The 27,197-nt window shown below is 44.3% G+C and overlaps 1 protein-coding gene across 1 annotated transcript; it reads left to right on the top strand.

The window, feature by feature from the left end:
• The first annotated feature begins 21,424 nt into the window (after nt 1-21,424).
• Spaca3 (sperm acrosome associated 3) lies at nt 21,425-27,197 on the top strand. Its single transcript, XM_090351773.1, has 5 exons — nt 21,425-21,644; nt 23,231-23,515; nt 24,401-24,559; nt 24,835-24,913; nt 27,013-27,197. Exons 2-5 carry the CDS (start codon nt 23,329-23,331, stop codon nt 27,077-27,079), a joined length of 492 nt encoding a protein of 163 aa, XP_090207899.1. The 5' UTR covers nt 21,425-21,644; nt 23,231-23,328; the 3' UTR covers nt 27,080-27,197.

Genomic DNA, 27,197 nt, shown 5'->3' with positions numbered 1-27,197 from the left:
TGGCGGTCTTAACTACCTCTAAGTCTAGCTAGGATTATAGTCATGAGCCTGGAAATAAGAGTCTGACAGTCTTTCCTACCTCTAAGACTAGCTAGGATTATAGTCATGAGCCACCAGTGTGATGCTGATTCTCCCCCCTCCCCCCACTTTTTTTTTTAATCAGTATTGAGGCTTGAACTCAGTGTCTGGGCACAGTCCTTGAGCCACAGCACCACTTCCAGCCTTTTCTGTGTATGTGGTACTGAGGAATTCAACCCAGGGCTGTGTGCATGCTAGGTAGACTACGCTCCAGGCTCCTGATTCAAATGTTTTGATTCCTCTTCACCTACGGTTAATCTGTCTCAAAACTTCCTGTTATTTTTAACTAGAGATTTGGTATGCAAGAGCCTCCTCTAGATTCTTCCTCTGCCCCTGGCATCTTAAACATTCATTTCTGTCTCTGAGTCTCAAATCTCTCCTTTTTCTCTTCCCTTCTGAATAATACTTCCTTGATTACCTTATCTGCATGTTTTGATCTTTATCTTCTGCTATTCATCCTTCCTGTAAAGGTGTGTAAAGCACCTACTCTGAACTGTCTCTCTCTCGGGCTGCAGGGATTCAAAAACGCATGCTCTGGTCTTTGACCTTGAAGTGCTGGCTGTCTACACAGTGCCTCTCAACCCAGATGGCACATTTGAATTACCCAAAAAGGTTTAGAAAAGAAATATGGATTCAGAGTCCCTATCCCTAGGCACTCTGATATTAAGTGCTTTTAAGTGGTGGACCAACCATTTGTATTTCTTTTTTTAAAAGAGAGATCCTCAGGTGCGGCCTGTGAGGAGAACAGCTTGCAGGTCTAATGGATGGGACAGATGTGGAGACAAAAGTCTTTTTAATCCAAAGCAAATACAGAAGTAAGCGTAAGGGGCTGGAACACAGCTCCAGCTGGGAAGTAAAAGAAAAGGCAGCCATAGTTACCCAGAACAGGTACATCAGTGCCTCATCTCATCTCATCTCAGAAGGCTATTCTTCACAGCCTCCCTGCCCACCACGTTTCCAGTTGGAGAGGAGAAATAAAAGTCCTTTCTAAAGTAGATTTATCTCTGCTTCCTTCCCCAAAGTGGAAGAATAATTACAAGACTTGAGAATCAAAGACATACTCAAAATTCTAGCTCTACCACTTAGTAGTTGTGTGACCTTAGGCAAATGGTTTAACAAAATTACTCTTGAGCCTCGAGGTTTTTGTCAGTCGTGTACTTGGTCTGCGCCTGTGCATACACGCACGTGGGTGAATTGTGGAAGCTAACGTGTGCATGTGCTTAGCCTACTGTCTTATACACCAGTGTTCAAAAAGTTGTGTCTGGGTGCACTTGAAGGTGCCTCAACAGTCTCTTTCTTCCAGCAAGTGCTCAGCTGGCCTGCCGTGTTGCCTCTGCTTGGGGTAGGGTCTGCCTAGGGTGACATTCCATGGGCCCCATCTTCATGCAGTCTCTGAGGGCTAGTGTTGGGTCCCTTGGCCCTCTGTGCATGCTCGTGCTGTGTGTGTGTGTGTGTGTGTGTGTGTGTGTGTGTGTGTGTGTGTGTGTGTGTGTGTGTATTAGGGCTTGAATTCAGGGCCTGGACACTGTCCCTTAGCTTTTTCACTCAGGGCTGGTACTCTGCCATTTGAGCTATGTCTCTAGTTCCACCTTTTACGGATTGATTGGTGTAGAGTGTCTTCGGGGCAGGGTGCTGGCATCTCATACTATTAAGCTTAGCTACTCAGGAGGCTGAGCCCTGAGGATCATAGTCTGAAGCCGGCTTGGGCAGAAAAGTTCCAATTAATCACTCAAAAACCAGAAGTGGAGCTGTGGCTCAAAATGGTAAAGCATAGCCTTGAGCTAAAGACCTCAGGGGCAGCATTCAGGCCCAGAGTTCAAGCCTTATGACAGACCAAAAAAGAAAAAAAAAGTGTCCAGGTTGTCTTCAAACTGTATTCCTTAGCTCCCAGCCTCCAAATGAAGAGACCCCTCTCTAGATTTCCCCCAAAATAAATTCCTTGTAGCAGAACAAAGGCAAGAGACCAGGCGAATGCTGTAAATTCCTGATAGCAGAAGAAGGCAAGAAACCAGGTGGAAATGTTACAGCTTTATTGGCCACCTGCATGTGGTCAGCTTGTGCCTTATGGTATAATAACCCTGCGAACTGAAGGGTCAGGGCTCACAATTCTGACCCGCCGTGTTGGTGACAGTTGTAAGCCCAGGCTCGAGCTTGCCATAAAAAAAAACTCTCATGCGCTTACATCGGTTTCTGCTCCTTGGTAGTCTTTGGGGACCTCAAATCTGGGCCTTACACCAAGAGACTAGGATTACAGGCATGAGCCAGTAGCACCAGGCCTGGGATCTTTCTTTCCCTTTTCCTCTTGAGTCCCTGCTAACACTACTCCCTGCTTCAAAACAGCATTGACCCAAAAGATGGCTGTCCTTCCTGTCTGCCTGACTGTGGCTTTTCTTATCACAGTGAGAGTAGGAAAGTCTATTGTTGGAGAGCCAGAATAGGCCATCAGAACTGCATAGACTTGCTCTTTCCTTTCCCAATTGGCTTACTTGTGTATCTCATACCATCAATTTGGTCTCCTTGGATCCTGGAGGAGAGGAAGGGAGCATGCTTACCCTAACATCTGTCATCATGTGGCAGGTGTTCAGTTACAAAAAACATGAGCTCTGTGACAAAGGTCAATGGTAATTTTAACAAATTCAAAGTCAAGGATACTTAGGATAGTGGTGTAGAGAAGTCATGGCATCTCCATGGGACTCATGAACAGTGTGGCAGAGCGCTAAGGCCAAGAGACATATCAAGAGACACGGGCAGACCCCTGCTTCCTACTTAGAGCTGCCTTACAAGCCTAGCGTCCCACATCCATTACCATATTTAATCTTATTAGCAGATGAGCACTGGTCTGCTCATTACCAGATTGCTATGAGGTCAAGGAACTTGCCCAAGGTCACAAAATATAGTAGCTGAGTTGGGAAGAGAACTTAGATCTGTGAAGTCCAATTTTCTGAGTCTTGTCTCTATTTTGTGGTTTTCCCAGTTTTAAGAAGGACAGATCTCCACATGGTCCTTGAGGGAGCTGTCCCCTTCTCCTTGGGAAGGGTGAAGGTTGGGGGAGGGCAGCCCTACTCGTCAGGTTCTTATTGCCTGCAGCACTCTGGCTGGCTGGATTTCTGGGTATGACTTTGGGTCACATCCAGCTGTCTCTTTCTGCACTCAGAACCACAAGTTTTCCTGTTTGAGGACAAAGTTCAGAGAATAGTCTTCTCCAGAAGGTAGGGCTATCTTCCAGCTGTCAGTAACTAACCATCGGGAATATGACACAACAGGGCCAGGACAGCAAGGACCCAAGTCTTTTCCTCTAGATGCCAGGCTGGCCCTTCCCCCTTTTGCGTGCTCCTAGTGCCATGGAGAGCTTGAAGTTGGGCATTTGGAATTTTCATGTTTCATAGTTTTTCATTCTTAGAGCTTCCTATTCAAATCACACATGTGCTCACTGAGGACCCATTTTGCTGAGGCTTCATTTCTGGAGCTGGAAAGAGACCCAACAACTTGTCTCATCCTTCAGGACCCTTTGCTGTCATCTTCCCCAACTTTGGATTGGACTGCTTCCTTTGCCTTGAACACCCCACTCCCCCTTATTCCTTGGTTTTTCTTCAAAGTACATGCTAGATGTTGCCTAATGTAGTAGCTAACACTTTCACATAAATACTTATATTACAGGTATGTTTATCATTCAGGCAATTGTCTCAACAACTGTGTGTGTGTGTATGTGTGTGTGTGCCTATCTATCTATCTATCTATCTATCTATCTATCTATCTATCTATCTCTCTATCGTAGTGTCCTTATATTCCCAATTTACATATTAGAGTCACAAGGCATAGTAACTTGCCCAGGGTAAAACTGTTAGTAAATGACAGACCTGGAATTGTGCCTAGGTCTATTCCCACACATAATCAACCTGTCTCTTACCCACAGAATACATCTGAGAAATGTATTATTACAGTATGTATGTTTTTGCTGGTCCTGGGGCTTGAACTCAGGGCCTGAGCACTGTCCTTGCACTTTTTCAAGGCTAGAGCTCTACCACCTGAGCCACAGCACCACTTCTGGCTTTTTCTATGTATGTGGTACCGAGGAATTGAACATAGACAAGCACTCTACCACTAAGCCAGGTTTCCGGCCCAACAATATATATTTTTAAAAATAATGTTTGATGATCTCAGTGCTCTTAGACTAAGACAGCTACCAGGTCACCAGCCCATGTGGGCTGTCACTGAGGGAAACCTCTGCCTGTGGCACCTGCCTACTGGAGTTGGCAGTATGCTGAAGTGAAAGGTTGGATGTCATTTTTTGTCCCCCCATTTAAAGCTTTGTTGAGCTTGGGAGTGAGTGTCTTAGCTATTTTCCAACTGCAATCTTCTCACTTCTAAAATCTACATCCAACATCATATAGTGAGGTTTAAGACATAAAGAGTGAAAAAGTGGATCCATTGAAGTAAGTGAATTCCCTTCACTTTGCCTCTTTCAACTTGGAACTAAGCACTTGGGGAATATAAAACTGCAATATAAAATAGGATGTTGGATATAGAAAGGACTTTCACGATAGTCCAGTGCCTTGTCTGAGGATGAGGAAGGAACGACTGCTTCAGGCCATCACATGGTCACTTGGCTGTCATAGAGACTATTTCTAAGATCCCCTGCTTCCTTAGCAATGGAGCCCCTACTTCTCACAGGGCTGGTGGTATCTCAAAGAATCACATATCCTAGCTTTGTTTGGAGCAAAGAGTGGCTAGATGGCCGTGACGGACAGATCAGACATTTGTGGGAAAAACAATCACAGCCTATTTTCTAGAAATTACTTTTGCAAGAAAGGTAGCCAGTGCTTCTCTCTTTCTTCCATCTTGCTGTTTGAAGGAATAGGGTAGAACTGCTAATCAGAGCTCTGGCTGTCATCTCAAAGCAGATAAATGTCACACCCTAGGAATGATGGTAACTTCACAGCCCCCTGAGTTAATTACCTATGGATTTCTTCCACTGAACACAGGCATAAACTTTTATATTATTTAAGCCAGCTTCACCCTTGTGTCCTCTTACTTTTCAGTCTAACTTGATTCTAACAATATTAAATACTGAGTAGGACTAAGGGAATGGAGTTGATACTGGGAGCCCAGACAGAAGTCTAGCCTCAGTTTTTTCCACCCCTCTATGCCTACAGATGCTGGTAAGAGGACCTGGATCTCCACAATGAAACTTCTTGAGGCCTTAAAATGACTTCTCATGGCCTTTGAGAATGTGGCTGGGCTTACCTGTGGAAAACTAGCTTGTGGCTGGAGTGGGGTACTCAGAGATGATTGGTTTGGTTTCTCTGTCTCCCCTTCACAGCCGCCAAAGGACCAATCTGTTGGCAGAGTCATCCTTTGTTTAGAAATGGGAGTCTCTGCCTAAAGCTCATCCCTAAGCTCTGAGCTGGGGGCCTGGAGGAAGCCAGAAAAAGCCAGCGAGGATCAATATTGCAGACTGCTCATTGCTCCTTCTATTCCTGCTGCTACTAATGGCATATTTTGAAGCTGATAATTTCCTTTCTTTTTCCTCTTTAAAAGTATGTTCCTTCCTCTGCCTTTTTCCTTTTACTTTTTTTAAAACAATTTTTTTCATCATGAAATGTTTCAAAGAACAGACAAGAGTAGAAAAGAGCATAATGAACACCTATTTACCCACCATTAAGCTGTGTCAAATCTTAACATTATGTCATATTTGCATCAGCTCTCATTTAAAGAAATAAAACATTACTAATATAATTGGAGCTCCCTGTATATTTTCCTCCAAACTCAGTTTTTCTCCCCTTTCCCAGAGGTAGATATTACCATGAATTCAATGTTTATTATCTCCATGCATGTTTTTATGCTTTTACTACATATTTATGTATCCATTAATACAACATAGTATTATTCAATGGCTTTTAAATTTTATGTATAAATTGCACCATGTTCTACTTATCACTGGGTATCCCACAATGTATTTCTCTATTTTCCTGTTGATGAATATTTAGAATATTTGTTCTATTTTTATTTATTTTATATTTTAGATACTTCTGTAGTGAATTTCTGGGGCATGTGAGTGAGAATTATTTTTAGGACAATTTCCTTCACTTTTAAAGGCTGACTACTATTCCATTGCATGTAGATTTCCCATTGTTTTTCCACTGATGGATGATTAGCATGAGGAAATTACATGAAACTTCAATTTCAGTGTCCATTAAAAAGTGTTGTTGGACACAGCCACGGGCATTTATTTAAATGTTGCTCATTGCTGCTTTTATGCTAAAATAGTAGAATTAATTAAGTGGTAGCAACAGCGACTGTGTGGCTCACAAAGCTTAAAATATTTACGATCTGGACCTTTGCAGAAAAGTTTGCCAACTGCTCCATATTATATAATTACCTAGAGGTGGAAGAGTTGAATTTTAAAGTTATTTGCATCTTCAGCTTAATTAGATACTGTGAAATTCTTCGCCAAAGTAATAGAAGCTAACAGTGCTTGAGTTTGGGTAAAAAAATATTCCCCCTTTTTAAACAGTCAGATTTTCACTTTAAATGGAAATACTGGAAAGGGTCTAGAAAGAGCATTGTGTGGAACAGCAACTCTGAAGTTCCAATAGCTTATATCCAGCATTTGCTTTGGGACCCGAGGCCTAGAAATCAGCTAGAATTTGGCTGATATCAATCAGGTTCAGCTTGACTCCAAGTTGTGGGCAGGACCTGGGTCTGTTCCATTTGCCTCTCAGCTTTCTTGGACCTGTGGCTAACTGCAGTAACTTCTTTTTTTCTTATAGAAAAAGGCTAGAGCAAGTGATGAAATGAATACATTTCAAGTCTTTGCTGGTGTTATGCAAACATCCCTTTGGCTAGTAGATAGGCATCTACAAAGCCAATGGCTCCATCCACCAGGAAGTTTGGTAAGAGAGGGGATGTATATATAATTCTACTATAATGGAATGAGTATCTGGAACCAATAATTCATTCATCAAAAAGACATGAAGCAAGGCTAGTGCCCGTAGTTCACACCCATAATTCTAGCTACTCAGGAAGGTGAGATCTGAAGATCACAATTCCAAGCCAGCCTGGACAGGAAACACCACGAGACCCTTATCTCCAGTAAACCACCAGGAAACAGGAAGTGGTGGTGTTGCTCAGTGCACCACTAGTCTTAATTGAAAAAGCTCAAGGCTAGTGGCCCAGCTCTGCAGTTCAAGCTCCATGCCAAAAAAAAAAAGACATTACCCCAGTGTTGGGGATCAAACCTAGGATCTTGGGTATGCTAGACAGGTGTTCTACCACTTACACAATTTTATTGAAACAAAAAACTTATGTGGGATTTTAGCTATATCACATGAAGAATAGCTGTTCTGACTGAAGCGGGGTTGAATGCACAGAGCCCTGACTGTTCAGCCTTTTATGTTCTCGCTTCAGAGTCCCAAGAGACAAGTCCCCCAAGCTTCATGGGATACAGCTTAATTACCTGTTCTCTAAGTTGTAGGCTCTTCTGAGAGATTTCAGAACACTCTTGCCCTTGTAGGATCTGAGGATGGGAATCAATGCTTTATCATGAACAGACCTCTTAGGGGAAGCGGGTGAAAAGAGAATGGCTAAGGCCACAGTCAGACAAGACATAAGGAACACAGCTTGGTCCATGGCTCAGCTCCTGTGGGCTCCATGGTTGAGCACCAGCGGTCTTGCCTGACCCAGATGAGGAAACTATTTATGGGAACATCTGGCTCTTAGGTCGTAAGGGTCCTGTTGGGGTGATGACTAATTTTTTTTTTTTAATCATTGGCTTCACCAGGTTTCAGCAACAGCCTAGTTGGGTGCAGAACAGAACCAAAAGTGAGCCCTGTTTTACATGGCAGCTCTACTTCTCTGCTTTCTTCTTGACTGAGAAGCCCATGCATGGAAGGAAAAATAAATCAGGCAGAAGGCTGGGCCATCCTGCTGTGGTTAGAAGGCTTGAAGCATCGCCAAAACAGCTCTCAGTTCCCTTTGTCTAGCTAGGGTCCAGGAAGTGAGGTCCAGTCTCTTATAGGGCCAAGCCTAAGGAGGCTCATACCACCAGATTTGCTTTCCCTGGCAGCCATGTTTTATCCTTTCCCAGGTCCTAGCAGCTAGATCTCCCTTGGTCTCAATCATCAGGGCCAGCTTTGTGTTTTAAGTTTCCAATCTGATTTCTCCTATGACCTTTCTGTTCTTTATCACTTGGTCATGTCTGGATTTTAGCTCTTGGCATCTGATTAAAAGCAGTGATATGACTAAGGCCTGCCTGGGGAAGTAAGAGAGGTGGTGACATCTTCTTCCCTCCCTAGAGGGAAAGATGATTAGAGATGGCACCTATTTTGTGTTAGACACCGAGAAGAGAGTGACAAGCAGGAAAATGGAACCAGACCTCTGCTTCCTTCTTTGCTCACTTTTTACCATCTGGGCAGATTTTGCAGGATGGACTTCTGCACACCTGGCTGCCCAGATTTGAAGGACTGCTTATTCATTCTGTCCTGTGCCAGCCGTCACCCACCCCAGCGCTTTCCCAGCCACAGCCATTCGCTGCTTGCTTCACCCTGTGAACTGAGCACTTGGCGAGTTTAGGGATGTTTCTCCCAGAGGACCAGCGCTGCAGCTGAATCTCCTCGTTCTTACCCTTCCCCTGTGCTCAGCTTAGCTTGTTCTTACACCCCCTCTCCCATCTCCACTCCCCTAGCCCTCAACTCCAAAGAAAATGGGTGCTTTTAAAGGCAAAGCATTGAATTATTCTGATAGTACTGTTGTTTTGCCAGTCCTGGGGCTTGAACTCAGGGCCTGAGCACTGTCCTTGGGCCTTTTCCTTAAGGCTAGCACTCTGCCACTTAAGCCACAGCACCTTTTCTGGCTTTTTTCTATGTATGTGGGACTGAGGAATCAAACCCAGCTCTTCATGCGTGGTAGGCAAGCACTCTACCACTAGGCCAAGCCCCCGGCCCTATCCTGATGGTATTAATCACATAAAATTTTCTTGGAGTAAGTCCATTGCCTTTGCTTAAATTGGCTTCTCTAATGAGAAAACTGAGTAATAACTAACTAAAGCGATCTTCACTGGAGCAATGAAAACTAATCCGGAGATGAGCAAGTTTCCACTTCTTATTTGGAATATTTTAGACCTTGGAGGCAGAAGGGCAGGCTGCTGCTTGCCTGTCTCGTGAGGGCCTCTGTTCCTTCCATCTTCCTGTCTCTGTCACTTGTCTAGCCTGACATTTTCCATGCTCCATAGCAGCTCCAGTATACACTTCTGAGTTCATGTGGATACCTCACTTACAGTCTTATTACTCTGGGCTTTCAGTGAGTTCCAAGTCCAGGCCAGCCCCACTTGTGGGGATGCCTTAGTGGGGTGCACCGATCAGATTTCAGATCCTCTGGAGTGGCTTAGCTTCCATTGCTCCTGCAGGTTTCTATCCCCTCATATTTTGAATGATAGGGTTTAGACTTTTAGCTTTAGAACTTGGCATTTTGCAACATTGGGTCTGTATAGCTTAACTTATCTACATTCTTATTGACCTTTAATCAGTAAAAGATGGCCTTAGCTTAACTATGGAACAGATCCTGTTTTACAAGATTGCTTTCTTCACAGAGGCTCCCTGAGGATTGTAATGGAATTTCTGCTTTAAATGCTCGGCGTCATCATCTTAACATCTCTTGGCAGTTCTTGAGCGTGCAGTGGAGGGAGAAAAGGGACACTGGAGAAACATGTTGATACCCTCATCCTTTAGCTTCTCTGTCTGTAAATGTGTGCATGTGAGAGAGGTAGCAGAGGCTGCCAAATATTTTCATGGAACTTTAATAGCGTCTGACATATTTCACAAATTTGCATGCACATCTTGCGGCATGTGGGTTTGAACTCAGACCCTCAACCTTGCTACATTTGATTCCTGCTTCTAGCACTCTCGTGGAAACTTTTATAAGATATAGTTAAAAAGTCTGGTGTCGGTGGCTCATGCCTGTAATCCTAACTACTCAGGAGGCTGAGATCTGGGCTCAAAGCCAGCCAGGGCATGAAAGTCTAAGAGACTCTTATCTCCAATTAACCAGCCCTTCCCCCACCCCCCCAAAAAACCTAAAAGTGGAAATGTGGCTTAAGTGGTGGAATACCAGCCTTGAGTGCAAAAGCAAGGCAATAGAATAAGGTCTTGAGTTCAAACGCCAGTACTAGCAAAAAAAAAATGTAGTTGAACCCAAGGAGGTAATAGGTTGACTGAGATCCATCTGTAGTCATTAGAATACAACAATGCTTGCTAACCTTTACTAAGACCTTACAAAGTGCTTTATCTCCCTTGGTATTTACAGGCTCCTAATTGCTTTGCACTATTACCATCCCTCTAGACACTTCACTCATTAGAGAATGGCAGATTCTTTACTGGACTTGACCTTTCGTGAGACTTGGCCTCAAAGCTCTGACACTTCAGTTCTGTAGAGACTTGAGAGAGCTATTGAAATGATTCATCTAACTGAGCCTGTCTCTTCTCTTTCTAACATTTTTTTTTCCCCTAAGAATGAACAAAAACAGCAGCAGACCTCCTGTGTATCTCCTTGCCAAAGTTCTTTGCACCTCACTAGGTCTCCTGCAAAGCCCAAGACTCATTACTGCCTCTGGAAAGTTCTAGGAAAATGTGATTCCTTTACATCACAGGCCCCCTCTGCCCTCTGCGAGAAGGCTGTTGCATTGTGGTGGGGTCGAGGAGGACATTTTAGTGGATGACAGTTTCTTTAAACATTTTTTTCTCATACTGATCCATTATGATGGCTTTCGTTAAAGAGAGAACATTAATTACTTAATTAATTATTTTTGGTTGTGGGGCTTGAACTCAGGGCCTAGGCACTGCCCCTGAGCCTCTTTGTTCTCAAAGCTAGTTCTCTACCACTTGAGCACTACTTCTGGCCTTTCTGTGTATGTGGTACTGAGGAATTGAACCCAGGGCTTTGTGTGTGCTAGGCAAGCATTCTAGAACTAAGCCACATTCCTTCCCGTCCTCTCCCACCCCAAACTGAGAACTTTTAATAAGTACTTACTATGTGTAAGGCAATATCACACATGACTCCCTTTTTCTTCTCTTACTGAGAACAATTATTCCCATTTATAATGGAGGAAATGGGGGGAAATGCTCTCTCTCTTTTTTGCTTATGGAGACTCAAAATACTGCATGAGAAATGAGCAAGTGGCTGAGTAGGAAACTTAGGTATAAAATGACACCTAGGTCATCCCATTAAATCATCTTAATTTCCAGGTCAGACACTAGAGAAATGGAGAGTTTGGTTGAGTGGTAGAGAGCTTGCCTAGCATGTACAAAGACCCGGATTCAATTCCTTGGTACCACATACATAGAAAAGACGAATGTGGTGCGGTAGAATGCAAGCCTTGAGGAAAAAGTCTAAGAACAGTGCTCAGGCCCCGAGTGCAAGCCCCAGGACTAGCTAAATAAATAAATAGATAAATAAATAAAAGATTATAGGAATAGAGAGGGAGGTAGGCACAAGCTATTCTATGCTGGGTATTAGGACGTCTCTACCTTGACGGTATTAATGTTTGAGGCTAAACAATTATTTGGGGGGCTTGGGGGGGCTGTCTTGTGCACCACAGGATGCAGAAAACTTTCTTGATTCCTACTCCCCAATGCCAGTAGCCTTCCCCATCTTCAGATGTGATATCCAAAATGATTCTCAGACATTGCCCACTTCCTGTGGGAAGGCCAGGCCATGCCCACTGAGAACTGTGGTTGCTTCCAATGCCTCTTCAGGACAACTGGGTCCCATGAGCCTGAAACACAGATCTTCTTGAAGTTTGGTCAGAAAACTACTTTGGTCTGCAGAGCGGAGAACACCTTGCTTTTCTTTCACCCAGTCCCTGAGCACCTTGGAAGGAGTAGGGATAATTTGGGGGATGGGAGTGGTTTTGATCTTAGTCTGGAGCGAATGGGTCTCAGAGATGTGCAGAGAAGGTGGCAGAATAAAGACAGGATGGCAGCCAGAGCTTCTGAGAGGTGTATATTTCTCGGAGGAAGATGTAAAAATTGAAGGGTTGTAAGCACCAGGAGTGAAGTATGATTTTTCTTCCACACACGAACAGGAGCCTTCTGGAGTACCAGGCTCACTGTCCTGCACTTTACACTCTGAGTTAAGAGTCCTTTTTCTTTAATCAAGTACAAGAAGGGTGTATTTGTACACACTTGGATTCTGAAAAGGTGGATCTGGTTCCTGTGATGGCTCTTACTTCCTGTGTGCCTTAGAGGAATTAATTTTTCCTTGGGGACATTGGGCTGAATCAGAGCAATCTTCCCGTGTTTCCATATAATCCTAGCCTTGAGAGCCAAGCCAAGCAAATAAACATATATTTACTTTGAGTAGAAAACACACGTAACAGCACTAGTTCTATTGCATCTTGTGAAGGGAAAATATGTATATATTTACAATGTGGAGTAATTTGTTTTCTTGATAGAAAGGATGTTAGGACAAATAGTTTTTTAGCCACTAACATGTTAATAACTGAATTTCTTGGATGGCAGGTTTTAAGCCATGTATCCTAAAGTACATCTTGAATGATGTCCCAGATGGCTTCTGGTTAAATATCACTAGGACAAGTCTCAACAGTCTTAGGGTCTCATGTTGAAATATTTTCTTTGCGTGCTGGACGCCCACTATGTTAAAACCTCAAGCTCCATGAAAGCAAAATGGTATCCTTTGGCTCCCATAATAAGGAGAGGAGAAAAGCTTTGGAAAAAGACCAAAGTCAGGTAGTTAGAGGATTAATTTTTTGTGCAGGGTAATGGAGGGGGCTGGAAACTCAGGGCTTTGGGCTCTCACTTCTTTTGTTTGCTTAAGTTGGACACTCTTTTGCTAATTAAGTGGAGATAAGAATTTTAGAGACTTTTATGCCCAGGCTGACTTCAAACTGGGACCCTCCGAGCTCAGTTTCCTGATTAGCTACTAGAGAGGGCCCCACTACTCTAGGTGGTGTGTGTGCCTCCTTCAGCCTTGATTTCCTGGTTTTTGGAGCTGAGATAATGATATTTACCTTGCAGATTTGCTTCAGGGGTAAATGGGATTTGAGGAAGCGAGTGAAGATGAAGCAGGGAAGATATAGCCTGACCACTAAGAGCTTCTATACCGTGCTAAAGAGTTAGACCTTGACTTTTGGGGTAGTGGGGATCTAGTGAAAGACTTTAGGACCTGTGTGATGGGAAGATAACTGACAGCAGTGTGAACAGTGATGTGAAGCGACTCAAGATGGTGGTGGTGGTCAGGGCGCTGGAATAGACGGGAAAGGCGTGTTAGAAGTAAAATTGATGGGATGTCTGTGGTATTGGGGAGGAGAAGATGCAGTACAAAATGACCATGTGCATGCATATGTCTGGTAAAATGCTTTCCTGCAATGCTGACCAGGTACTCACAGGTAGATACCATTACTGTGATTATAGTTATATTTATGCAAGCTGATGGTTAGGGAGGTTAAGCCACAGGAGATTCAGCCAGTAAATGGCAAAAATCTGACCAGTAACCATGGGTATGTTTTCAAATTCTGGCCCTATCTCTTGGGTCAAATTGCCTCCTCTCAACATTGTGTGAAGATACCAACAGAGAGAGAGGTAGTCTAGGTTCAGAGTTGGATGTGTAGTAGGCCTCTAGGTTGTACAATCTCTCTAGTTGCTAGGAGTCTCTGATAATTAGAGTCCTGGGTTGCTAGGCAACCCAAGTTGCTAAGAGCTTTAGTTTATTATAGGTCTTGGATTGTTAAAAGCCTCAGGTTATTCAGATTTTCAATTTGTGAAAGGCTTCCTATTTCTCAGAGGCCACATGTGTTAGAGACATCAGTATTTTTTTTGTGGGGGGGGGGGCCCCAGGCTTGTAAGGACCTCGGCACCTGAAAGCATTCTACTGGCCTACCACAGTTGCTAGAAGTCTCAGGGTTTTAGATGCCCTGAGTTTACAGAAATCTTCAGTTTCTGAAGGCATCAGTTTTAGTCTTTAGTGTCCCCAGATTTTCAAGGCTCCAAATTGGTAGGGCCACACAGATTTTTAGGTTTCTTGCCTCCCTAAAAATATGGGGCATTTAGGCAGCTCTTTCTGTCTGATCTGTGGAGTTGTATCCCTCAGGTAATTACTGTTATTATTATTACTATTATTATTAATTTTAGGTAATAGCTGCTCTTGTTCAGCTCTTATAACCGCACCGATCCTAATTTGTTCTACTCAGACCTTTAGCCACTTGGACATTTAGGTGAGGCTTTTAGAGCAGACACATGTTCACAAACTAACCAGATGTCAGAGCACACTTGGATTGTATTTCAATTGCCATTATTCACGTTCCAGCCAATCAATTCAAAGTAATCTTGTATTAGGCTTTGTGAAAATTTCCAATGGTGGCAGACCCTCACTGTCAATAATTTTTTCGATTTGTCAGAACAGTAAAACCAGCCTGAGTGTATGTTTCCTTTTCTTAAGGAAGGCTTTTATTTCAAATAATTATTTATAGAAAGTTGAGAGAGAGAGATCATGTAGTCTATTTAGTTTCGCTTGGTGGTTACATTTTACAGAGCTGTAGTATAATAGCAAAGTCAGGGCTTAGACCTTATTATCATGTTTCATAGCCACCATCCTGCTATCCCTTCATAGTTACATTCCTTCCTAACTTGTAGGCTTTCAATCTACTTCCTTAACCTCTCTTCAGTGCCATCTGAATGTTTTAAGGAAATACAGAAAAAAACAAACCATACTGCGGGGCCTGGAGCAACTTACAGAGAGAACCACAGTCATGTCAAACATAAATTACAGTGTAGTCACAGTAATTCTGTGTGAGGGATAAACTCAAGTTGTAAGGACAAGAAAGCAAGTTGGCAGGCTGAGAAAAAAGAATGTTCCATTAACTCTTCCTATAAAAGCTGGATTGGATTGCAGAGTCACTGGATTGGTTTGGAAAGCACTGAATTTATCTGCTAACCTAGTGAGTCAGGGCTTTTGAACAGATAATTTGGGGGGTAGTTGAGAACTGCCAGAGCCTGGGGGTTATGGGTAGGGATAAAGAAGTGGGAGAGGAGACTGGACAGGACACTGGGCAGACCAGTGAGGAGTGATGGGGGCCCATTGAAAGATTTAAAAATGGGAAATGGGGTGTTCAGCAGTATAATTTAGACAGCATACTTTGGTGCAGAGACTTATAGATAAGATAGGATAACACATTCCACAGAATTAGGAATCAGATGTGGGGGACCCCTCTTCGCCTTGGAAAGTGTCCAGATGGGAACAGGAAGTAGGAAAGGGGTATATAAGTCCTTTCCCCAAGGTGGATGCTTTCTGATCCCTCCCTCCCACCCTCTGCCATCCTAGCTGCTTAGGAGGTTGAGATCTGAGGATTGAGGTTCAAAGCCAGCCTGGGCACAAAAAGCCTGTGCAACTCTGATCGCCAATTAACTGCCAGGAAACTGTGGCTCAAGTGGCTGGGTGGTAGCCTTGAGCTGAAGCGCTCAGGGTCAATGCCCGAGTCTAGAATTCAAGCCCCATGACATACAAAAAAAATTATTTGCTTTGTTTCCTCACTGCCTTTTCCCAAGACAACAGTAATTAGATGTTACCTTTTATTACGTGCTTGCTTGGTCCCAGGTATATGTGAGATGCTTTGCATGTAGTCTCATAATCCCTTAGTGAACCCACAGGTGGCAGTTCTTTGTATTTTATAGATACTGAGGCTCACAAGAACAACTAGCTTGCCAAGACCACAGCACAAGTAAGTTTTAGGAAATTGGGACTCCAGCTCAGGTCTGTCTGCTTTTAGCCTTCCGCTCTAGCCTGTGGCTCCTATAGGAGCCACAAATCACAAGAAGGAGTATCTATAGTGGCCTTGGGCCTTGGATGGAAGAACTTGACAATTATTAAATGGCTTTTCACCAACCACTTACTAGTTGGACATATCTGTTAGGGTTCTCAAGGGAAATAGTACCAGGAGAAGTCTTGTCTGTCTGCCTATCTACCCTCCTTCTCCTCCTCTTCCTCCTCCTCCTCCTCTTCCTCCTCCTCCTCCTCCTCCTCCTCCTCCCCCCTCCTCCTCCTCCTCTTCCTCCTCCTCCTTCTTCTTCTTCTTCTTCTTCTTCTTCTTCTTCTTCTTCTTCTTCTTCTTCTTCTTCTTCTTCTTCTTCTTCTTCTTCTGCTCCTTCTCCTTCTCCTCCTCCTCCTCCTCCTCCTCCTCCTCCTCCTCCTCCTCCTCCTCTTCTTCTTCTTCTTCTTCTTCTTCTTCTTCTTCTTCTTCTTCTTCTTCTTCTTCTTCTTCTTCTTCTTCTTCTTCTCCTTCTTCTTCATGAGGAGAATGAGGAGAGGAAGGGAGACTTACTATAAGGTATTGATTCATGCAATTACAAAGACAAGTCTCAAGCTCTGCAGTATGAGGGTGGGTTGGTAAGCTGTAAACCTACAAAAGCCAATAGCTCTCTGAGTTGGAAGGCCAGAGAACCCAAAAAACTGATAGTGTAGCTCTTCCTTGGAAAGCCGGCAGGCTTGAGACAAAAGAAGAATGAATATTCTATTTGAATCCCAAAGAAGATAGAAGGCAGTCAGGCAATTGGAAGACAGGCTGGCAGAATTCTAAGTTGGGAAAGGGTTAGCCTTTGGAGGCCAATCTGGCTTACTCAGTTTACCGTTGGGAATATTAATTACATCCAAAAAATTTCCCACAGAAGCACCCAGAATAATGCATGTCTGAATGCTGCATGACCCAGTCTAGTGGACACATACAAGGAATCATCACATAGGGGAAGAAAAATGATCAACGATTACAGCGCTTAATGAATATGGTGTCCTGAGAGTACTGAGTGAACTATTTCAGAAACAAACAAACAAACAAACAAACAAACAAACAAAAAAACAGTTCTGGTGTTTGAGAGCTGACTGCCGAAGGCCAAGGGTGCTGCAAGCCTGAGGAAATAGGTAGCTAGATCCAGGATTGCAGAAAGAGAAGTTTACTAAGGACCCATAGATGGAAGCCCTGCAACCCAAAGCAGGAAGAATGGCTATGTATTCTAAGCAAGTTCCACTTACAATATACCTGGGACTTGCTCAAATACATCAACATGTTCAGTATCTACTCAGAAATACTTCGGGCTCCAGTGACTGGTGCAACACCCTTGGCTGACGGTTCTGATGATGCCTGTAGGATTTGTGAGGCGTGTCAGGGTCATCTGAAGGGCAAAATGGTAGTTACAAACAAGATGGCTGTCATCCTGTCAAGTTGGACCCTTAGTCCTCCCCATAGCACTGTCATTGGATTACGGCTACCTATTGTGACTACTAATGAAATGAACAGGGCATGTAACCCCTAGGGTTCTTAGAGCACTGAGACTGGACTTCATCTTGGAGCTCTAGGTTCTCTCCTGTAGGTAACCAGAGGAAGACTCCTTTTTCCCTGGCGTAGTCTTGGGGCTAGCCTTATCACTCTCTTCACTAAGTTCCCTGTGTGGAGCTTCTTCTGAATGAGCTAGGTGATTGTCTTGATTTCTTTTACCCTCTTTCTCTATGCATATATATGATTCATAATATGTAATACCTATATATATAAATTTATATTGTATAATACACACTGTATGTATAATGTATAATATGTTTATATAGAAATACATCTCTCTATATACATCTATATCATTATTATCATTATTATTTTACGTTTTCCTCCCGACACTGAATAAACAGCCATAATAGGCACATTAGACATCTGCTAATCTCATGGGAATAATGGAGAAAGAAGCTATTGATAGAATGTCATAGGTGCTGAACTTATAAATTACCACTGGATCCCTTGCAAGACGATAAGGAACCCCCTATCCGAGGTCTGACTAAGACAGGAAGTCAAGTATTGAAAGGGATAAAAGTTAACCAGGGGCTTAGGACAGGAAGAGTAGGTTTGACGTATATAGTACCATGTAGGCTAGGGAGGGAAAACACCATCACACACTGTGGGGACAATAAGAGGTGGGATTGAAGCAAAGTTTTAGGCAGCATTTTGGAATAACTTGGGAAAACAAAGTACTGATGACCAAGCCTCATCCCCAGAGATTTAGATGCCACTGGCCTGGGCCTGGAGCCTAGGAGTCAATGTTATTTGTAAGTTGTCACTGGGGGTGGGAATGAGGAAGTTGAGAGAGGCAGGAAGAAGTTATTCAGTTGGAGGGAACCACTGGAGAATCTGGTAGGAGGGAGACAAGAATCTGAGCTTGCCTTGGGGGACCAGGAAAGACTTGTAGAAGGCTTAGTAGAGAGCTAAAGACCCACCAAACTCCCACTGGAGCCTCGTCTACCCTCGTAAATGTTACCTGTGAGCTGTTGTTGCTTTTCCCCCATTTAATAGTGAGAGTCAACTGGGAAATAACAAAACACACAATAAAGTAAAATCAGCTGAAGTATTAGTCAATAAAAAGTGATCATATAGTGAAAGCAGGCCAGTGCTATAAAAAACCCTCAAAAAACTCAAGCAGACAGAATCACCACCAAGGGCCAGACAATAAAAACAATAGCTAAGATATACTGGTACGTGTGTGTGTGTGTGTGTGTGTGTGTGTGTGTGTGTGTGTGTGTGTGTGGTGGTGGTATCTTTGTGTATTAAGAAACCTGAGCTTCTCCCTCACCCTAGATGAGAGGGAAGATTATGATTTCCATTTCATGAAGGAAAAATGTGAAATTTTGAAATGAAGTGCCACGCTCAAGCTTACCCTGCTCTGTGCAGGTTAATGATTCCATTTTAAGGATGAGGCATAGAGGTTAACTTGTCAAGACCAAATAGGGCAGAGGAAGACACTGAACTTAGGTTTTCAAACTAAGTTCTGAGAATAGAAGCTCACGCCTGGATGCACACAGGAATCATCTGGAGATCTTTTGAGACCTAATGATGCCAATTAGACATTTTGTGAGGAGGATATACAAGCAGCCAACAGATATCTGGAAAAAAATGTTATTAACCAGCAGGGAAATGCATTATAAAATCACATCACTTCACACATGTCTGGATCGTTCTTACTAGGAAAACAAAATAAAGATCACAAAACCTGGTAAGGCTATGGAAAAATTAAGAGTCCTTTTGGTATGAATGCAAAAACTGGTGTGGAATTCCTTTTACAAAATTAAAAAAATTGAATTACTCCATGATCCAGCTGTCTTCCTTGAGGGTATTTATCCAAAATAATCAAAATCAGACTCCTGAATGTACATTGGCATTTCCAAATTCACTGCAGCATGACTCATCCTGGCAAAGATATGGAAACAGCCTGCATGCCCAGCCAAGCTGGGTAGATAAAAATGGGCACAGGAGGCCCTTGGTATCTGTATGTCTGGGGTTCCAAGGAGACCACCATGAAGGAAAACGCCATGACTTCTGTGGATGCTAGATTCATTTTTTCCCCCCTGGAAAACCTGTGGCTTCTGCTAAAGACATGAGGCCTTTCAACAAATCTAAAAAATATGTACTTTATCACTCTTCAGTTAAGGACATTATGAGTTTCTTTTGACTTAGGAGGATTACTCTTTTACTTTTGTGTGCATATGTGTGTGCACAATTTGCTTTTTTTTTAGAGGTAATTTTCCCCAAAATTAAGTGCAGAGAAATACACAGGAGGTCACAGGATGATTTGAAAACACAACTAATGCATGATCCAGGTCTAACTGAGCTTCTCCGACTCCACTGAGCTTCACCTGTCTGTGCAGGAATTTAACATGTTTGTCTTTGGCATTTCTTTTGATGGTTTTATTGGTTTCCTTCACTGTCCTTGGTCAACATGGCAGATAATAAATACATCTGTGAATGAGACAGGCTTACTTGGTATGCTGGAGCGGAATGCCTGGAGGATAGCACACTCAGGCAAATAAGCCAGTTGGAGAAGGACAATTTGACTGCTCAGATCTGAGGTTCCTCAGGTAGACATATTCACAGAATCTTGAGTGGAGTGATGGGTAGGTGAGGCCGAGGGTAGGGAGGTGAGGTGGGGGCGGGGAGGAAAACAGGGAGTTACCAATGAATGGATATAAGCATTCAGTCAAGCAAGGTGAAGAGACTCTACAGATCTGCTCTCCACTGGCCCCATAGTCAATACTAATGCATCACACAGTTAAAACTTTAGAAGGCAGATCTCCTGCAAAGTGTTCTCATCCCATTTTAAGATATCACCAAGACTTAACCACTGCATTTACTTTGAGCTTTAAATAGTGTGTGTGTGTGTGTGTGTGTGTGTGTGTGTGTGTGTGCAATGTGTGCATATAGCTCATAATTTTTTTTTGCCAGTCCTGGACTTGAGCTCAGGGCCTGAGCACTGTCCTTGGACTTTCTCAAGGCTAGAGCTCTACCACTTGAGCCTCAGCACCACTTCCGGCTTTTTTCTATGTATGTGGTACCAAGGAATCGAACCCGGGTCTTCGTGAATGCTAGGCAAGCACTTTAACCACTAGGCCAAACTCCTGGCCCTCATAATTTTTTTTTTTAAGAGAAAGAAACCCCATGGTACTTATGCTGAGCCAAGCTCAGTTCTTTACATGGCAAGGCTGGGCTGTCCAGATAGACAACATGAAAACGGTACAGTTAAACGTAATTATGGCTCTGCAATGAATAGGAAGTGCTATTTTTGTTTTCTTTGCGAAAGGCCTGGGGCTTGAACTCAGGACTTGGATACTGTCCCGGAGCATTTTCTTGCTCAAAGCTAGCACTCTATCACTTGAGTGACAGCACTGCCTCTAGCTTTTTGTTGGCATTTGGGAATAAGAATCTCATGAAATTTCCTGCTCAGGCTAGCTTCAAATTGCAATCCTCAGATCTCAGCCTCTTGAATAGTTAGGATTAGAGGTATGAGCCGCCAGCTCCTGGCCTGGAAGTGCTATTTTTTCTTTTATTTATTGAGCACTCGCCACTGAGTACTGAGCACTTATAGATCTTCACGGAGCTCTTTGAATACATGGTGTCTTTCCCACTTAAGAACTGAAGATAAAGGTTGGTTAAGCCACTCTTAGGGCCACTCAACTGGTAGTGAGTGGTGCCTACATACCCGCAAAGGTCAACCTGACCTTAAAGCCCTTGTTTGGGGCTTCCTGGAGACAGTGGGTACTTCCCACCATGACTAGAAAACCACCATACTTGGGTGAGCAGAATCAGACTCCAAGTACTGTGTGCACATGTGTGCATGGGTGGGTGTATGTGTGTATGTAAGAGGCCTACATGCACAGACGCCAAGAAGGAGCAGATTAGATCCCCTTAACGTGGCACTAGACCCTGAAACTGAGGGAGTTCAGTAAACAACGCAAAGATTCATAGGTGGTGCAGATTCTAGAAGATGAGCTCACAGAAGTTAGGACATTCTAGAAGGCTCTAGATAGGTCTGGAACCTCCATTTTCTATATCAAATATCCCTTGGTGATACTGTGGGGGTGGATTACCTTGAGCTAAAGTAGGGTTTTTAAAATCACAAGTGCTGCTGTCATTGTCACCATTGTCTCAGCATTGGCTGGGAAGACTCCTGGCCAGTGAGTCTCCTTCCCCTGCTTCTGGGAGCAGTTACCCAAAAGGGCATGGAAAAAGCAAGGTGGTGAGCAGAGAGAGAGAGGTGAGGGGTGTCCTGGTCTGTGAGCCTGATGGGGGAGGGAAGGGACACACACAGACACACAGACACACAGACACACACACACACACACACACACACACACACACACACACACACACGCACTAGCAGGTCTTTGAGTCACTCCTTTGATCTAGCCCCTTAAACTTCTGGCCCTGCTGTGCAATGTTCAGGATGGACTTATCCTTAAATCATTTTACTACACAAGATACCATGAAATTGAAAACACTCACTGTGTAGCAGTGAATTTGGTTTCTCATCTATACACTGAAGATATGAATCCCATCACCTTTGAATTGTTAAGAGGATTAGCTAACATTAAGTGTAGGAAACATCCAGAAAAGGACTGGCCCAGTGTCTGACAGATTTGGAGAGTTCAGCAAGGGTAATTGTCTCCCTCCCTCTCATTACCCACACTTTGATAAGATGGGCTCCTGTTCCTATAGTCACAACTTCAGTGCATTTGAGTTTCAGAAGCATTCTGTCAGCAGCCACTCCACACCAGCAACTCTGCCTGGCTCTAAGTATATGACAATAAATAAGATCAGGCCCTTTGTTCTAAGTTTATTAGGGAGCTAGGTGCCAGTGACTCATGCCTGTAATCCCAGCTACTCAGGAGGTTGAGATCTGAGTATCTCTGCCCAGGGAGAAGGTCCATGAAACTCTCCAATGAACCAGCAAAAAGCCAGAAGTGGAGCTGTGGCTCAGATGGTAGAGCATCAGCCTTGAACAGAAAAAAGCGAAGGGACAGCACCTGGACCTTGAGTTCCAGTCCCAGTACTGGCACATACACAAATCATTTGTTTAGTGGTGAGAAGACCGATGCGTATTATACTCTGGGGTGGGGGGAAGGGTAGGAGATTTCGGTGCTATTGGGAATGTTGGGGGCTGTGGCTTGTCGGGAGACTGACTCTGGAGAACTCAGACATGATGCGAGCCTTGAAACATCAGTGAGAGCTAACTATGGGGAGGCGAGAAGAGATCTAAAATTCTAGACAGTTTTTCCTGAATGGACAATGTGGAGGACAGGCGGCAGGGCTGGGTTAGGAAAGGCCTCGTGGCTCATGTTTTGGAGCATTTAAGAAATGGCTTTACATTTCAGAAATCTGTTCTAGGGCAGATGTGCATAGGAGAGGAGGAGAGTTTTTCTTGCAGGGAAGGTAGAGCCAGGAGGAGCTTAGGATTGTGGGCTGGAGATGGTTGAAGGGTGTAGTGATTGAGAAGGGGGAGTAAAATATGACATCTATATTGCGTTCTTTTCTTTTAATGCTGGTACTGGATACTTGATACTGGTACTGGTACTTTTAATGCTGGTACTTTGTTCCTTTCAGGTTGTCAACTGCTGAGCCTTAGAATGAAATGACCCTAAGCACATAGTATGGCGCTCAGACTGTTAGATCTTTCTCCTCCATTTCCCCTTTTCTCCCTTCAGCTGCTGGGCCAGGGTGGAGTGGAGCAGGACTGGGGAGGAAAAAAATCTTGGCATCATGGCTGGGATTTCCTTGGAGATTTCTGTCCATACCTTCTCTACTTTCCCAGAGGTCCATTGAGACCCTTGTCCTTCTTTCAAGGTGTAGCTGTGTGTGAGTGGACCGACCACCACCAGGACTGTTGGTGAGGAAGCTCAGCGTGGAGCCAGAGTGGCGGGGTCTGCGCCTGTGCCCCCCACATGGAAGCCAGGAGCTCAGCTCCCAGAAAGCAGCTGTGCCTCCCTGGAATGGCAGTGCTGGCTTTCCTGTCTCTCCTCAGCTGCCTACTCCCCTCCACTGAGGCCAAGGTCTACAGTCGCTGTGAGCTGGCCAAAGTGCTCCATAACTTTGGTCTGGATGGCTTCCGGGGATATGACCTGGCTGACTGTAAGGATCTCCCTCCCTCAGTTCTTTCTGCACTCCCTCTCGTCATCCTTCCTTCCTTTTCCTTCAAGGGTCATGGGAGATGAAGTCAAGATTGTCCAGTTCTAGCCAGGTGCCAGTCATGACCCGTCTTCTAGTTTTTCAAGAGACTGATATCTGAGGGTTGTGGTTCAAAGTCAGTCCAGCGCAGGAAAATCTATGAAGCTCTTCTCTCTAATTCATCAGCAAAAAGCTGGAAGGAGAGCTGTGGCTCATATGGGAGAGCATGGGACAGTGACTAGACACATTAAGTTCAAGCCTGAGTACCAGCACTAGAAGAAAAAATAAAAGCATGCCCAGCCTTGAGTTAAACACATAGCAGAGGGAGGCAAGAGGGAGCAAAATTGGAAATCCATCTTCAATTTACTCCACTGGCAAAGTCAGGAGTCAAAGGAGCAGTTTAATACACTGCTCTTCAGTCTTGCTGCTATGTAGAAGGCCAGGTGTAAGTCAGCAATGCAAACTTTGCAAGCTGGTGGCAGTTCTAGGAAGCAGTCTGTGAACTATTGTCACATCTGGACTCACTTTCTCCCCCTGATTCCAGCCCTTTTTGTAGAGGTCACCTCTGTCTTCCTAACCTTGCCTCCAGATTTAGCTCTCCTAGGTTCTAAATACATTGTCAACCAGGACTGAAATCCCGGATCCCTGCTATGTGGCAGCTGGGCGTGACCTTGGGGAAACAACCCCTGCCCTCTGAGCCTCAATTGACCCAACTATAAAGAAGGTGGTCTGCCCTGGTCACTTCAAGGCAGGGTAGGCTGAGGGAGTCAGGGCATGGTCCAGCACTCTGGTCTACAGTGCCCCAGCCGTCTAACCCTAGGTCTGCATTTGCCCCTCTTCCCCCACCAGGGGTCTGCCTTGCTTATTTCACAAGTGGCTTCAACACGGGTGCTGTGGACCATGAAGCAGATGGCAGCACTAACAATGGAATCTTCCAGATCAACAGCCGGAGGTGGTGCAAGACTCTTGCCCCGAATGCCCTCAACATGTGCAGGATGTACTGCTCTGGTAGGCTGGAATCAGGCTCTCCACCAGCCTTTGCCCCAGTTTGCTTTGCTCACCCTCCCTCTGTCTCTGTGTGAGGAGACCCAGGGGACAAGCAGTGTGGTTGGAGCTTCCATGCTGCTGATTTGGGTGTCTGTGTTGAGAGATGGGCCTGCAGCTGTAGGGATAGAGAGGGGATTGTTTTTGACTTTAGAGATAATGCAGAGAGACAGACTCTAGGATGTCCAGCTCTGCTCTCTGTTCCTTCATTGTATTTTTTTTCCTGCTTCTCACTCTAGACTTGTTGAACCCTAATCTCAAGGACACTGTTATCTGTGCCATGAAGATAGCTCAAGAGCCCCAAGGCCTGGGCTATTGGTGAGTAACTCATGCAGGAGCCCCCTCCCCAGATGGTATGTCCAGGACTTGTGGTTAAGAGCGGGAAGAGCCCAGGCACCACTCCATAGCTCCCTAGCCTAACCAGCAGTTGTGGTGGGGATCCCCTCCGCTCAGTTATTTACAGATGACACACTGAACTGATGGCGAAATAAACAAGTCATTAGTGGCTACATACTGAGCCTGACTCCTCCAACATCTGCTTATAGCTAGGATGTCTGCTTAAAAATCCTTTGGGTCAGGATTTAAGAAGATTATTATTATTATTATTATTATTATTATTGAAACAGTGGCATCTTTTACATAAAATACTAAAGTTTATATAAAAGTCCAAGCTGTACAACAGATAGAAGAGCACGTCTGCTTGAAGCAGAGGTGGGCCTGTGCAGCCTCCTGCTCCTTTCCCCATCTCCTCCCAGCAACACGGCCTTTGAAGTATCCTTAGGTGGAAGGACGCTGTATGAGCATCATGTGGGATGATTCAATTGGCTGGAGGTCCAGAACGATGGGCAGTGGTGACAGGAAGACTTGAAGGAAGAAGGGGAGAGTAGAAGCATGAGTGGGGAGGGGACCTTAGATGGTTCCACAGGAGTCTAGGGGAGCAATGGAGGGTCTGGAGGGGGAGAGGTGTACCAGAGATGGCTATGAAAGAGGAGGTAAGAGGGACTGTGGAAGAGACATTGGGACAGGCGAGGTATTGCTTAGAAAGGGAGTGAGAAGAGGAGTGAACATGACTATGAGTCTCGAGGCAGTTGCAGTATAGACCCTAAAATGGCCACAGATTTGGCATTTGTGTTGAGAACCGTAGCTGGAGCCCTGGGAATGAAGTTTGGGATGAGACGGGCTCTTTAGGACATAATGCAGATCTATAATCAGGAAGGGGGATGCAGCCACAGGCACTAGTCAAAGGCTTGAAGCGGCAGGATCCCCACTCTGGGATGGGAGAAATTAGTCCTGGTGGATAAATCAGAGAACAAGTCCCTTCCACACAGTAAACTGCTGGCTAGGATAAGTTCTGAGAGGTGGCTGAGGCTAGCCCTGGGAAGTGGCCCCTGAAAGAGGAAAGAGTGCTCGTTCGTTTCTGGCATGAGCACTGGGGACGCAGCTGCGCCAGGCCCAGGGTCTGGCAGAAGAAACAAACCAACTGATCTCTCATGGCTGATTGGGGTGAAGAGCTTTTTTAGGCACATGCTTGGTGATTGAGCCTTTTGACACTGACATAATTGGCGATACTAGTTCTCAAAGCGTGGGACCTCTGAAAACTTGGGGCTTGTGGACCACAGGGACTTACTTCTTCAAAATAAGAGGATGTGCCCACCAACACACTCCTGGCTCAGCTCCGAGCTGGAGCCAGGCTATGGTCCACCAAAGGGTCTAGAGAGTAACCATCAATGAAAAGCTTCAGATCGCAGTTAAAGGGGAACTGAGTGCGGGCCACAGGCCTTGGATAAGCAATCTTGTATCATAGTTTGAGGATCTTTTTTCTTTAATGGAGAAGGTGATGAGTGTGATGGGATTATGTAACTTGAGAAAGGCTGCACATATGTAAAAAGGTATCACCATTGCCAGGAGCGTTAAATAATAGCAGAAGTAATAGTATTATTATGACTATGATAATTACTATTATTATCACTACGCTTATATATAATATATGATATTATATAATAATATATAGAAGATAACAATATATAATAACATATAAAAGACAGGAAATAATAATATAAAAGAACAGAATAGAATAGAATACCAGTAATACCAGAAGCATTCGTATAGGAAAAGAACTTTGGCTCCAGGCCCCACACTCTAGGGTTCTAGGCCTTTACCAATGACAAATGGTTGAATTTGAGCATATCAGTTCATGTCTTCAATGTTAAAACAAGATGACTACATAATGGAAATTTCAGAGCCATTTTCTACCTTTAAAAAAAAATTCCCCAGGGAACTCTTTCCTTGCTTGTTAATTCAGTGTATTTGTTCCTCTTCCCCTTCCTAGACTCTGTTTACTTAGAGCCTCTGTCTCCTTCCCACTCTGGAAGGCTGTACTGATGTGGCCCCTTCTTTCTCCCCTTTCCTATCCTCAGGGAGGCTTGGAGGCATCACTGCCAGGGCAAGGATCTTCGAGACTGGGTTGACGGCTGCGACTTCTAGATGGATGGACCAGGCCACGCACACAGGCTAGGGAGCCATGCACTGCAGGCTGAGAAATGTTTGATTCCCACTCAGGGTTGGGAAGACAAGCCAACTAATAAAACAGAGTTTCATGTAA

This window comes from Megascapheus bottae, chromosome 17 (genome assembly GCF_031878675.1).
Source record: "Megascapheus bottae isolate mThoBot1 chromosome 17, mThoBot2.hap1, whole genome shotgun sequence".
Taxonomy (NCBI): Eukaryota; Metazoa; Chordata; class Mammalia; order Rodentia; family Geomyidae; genus Megascapheus; species Megascapheus bottae.
The sequence above is the reverse complement of the archived record's forward strand: the minus strand, read 5'-3'. Positions and strand labels throughout refer to the sequence as shown.

Coding starts and splice junctions, on each gene's coding strand:
- Spaca3 (XM_090351773.1), top strand. CDS start 23,329: ATGGAAGCCAGGAGCTCAGCTCCCAGAAAGCAGCTGTGCCTCCCTGGA. Junction 23,516..24,400: donor GGGATATGACCTGGCTGACT/GTAAGGATCTCC, acceptor TTCCCCCACCAG/GGGTCTGCCTTGCTTATTTC. Junction 24,914..27,012: donor CCCCAAGGCCTGGGCTATTG/GTGAGTAACTCA, acceptor TCCTATCCTCAG/GGAGGCTTGGAGGCATCACT.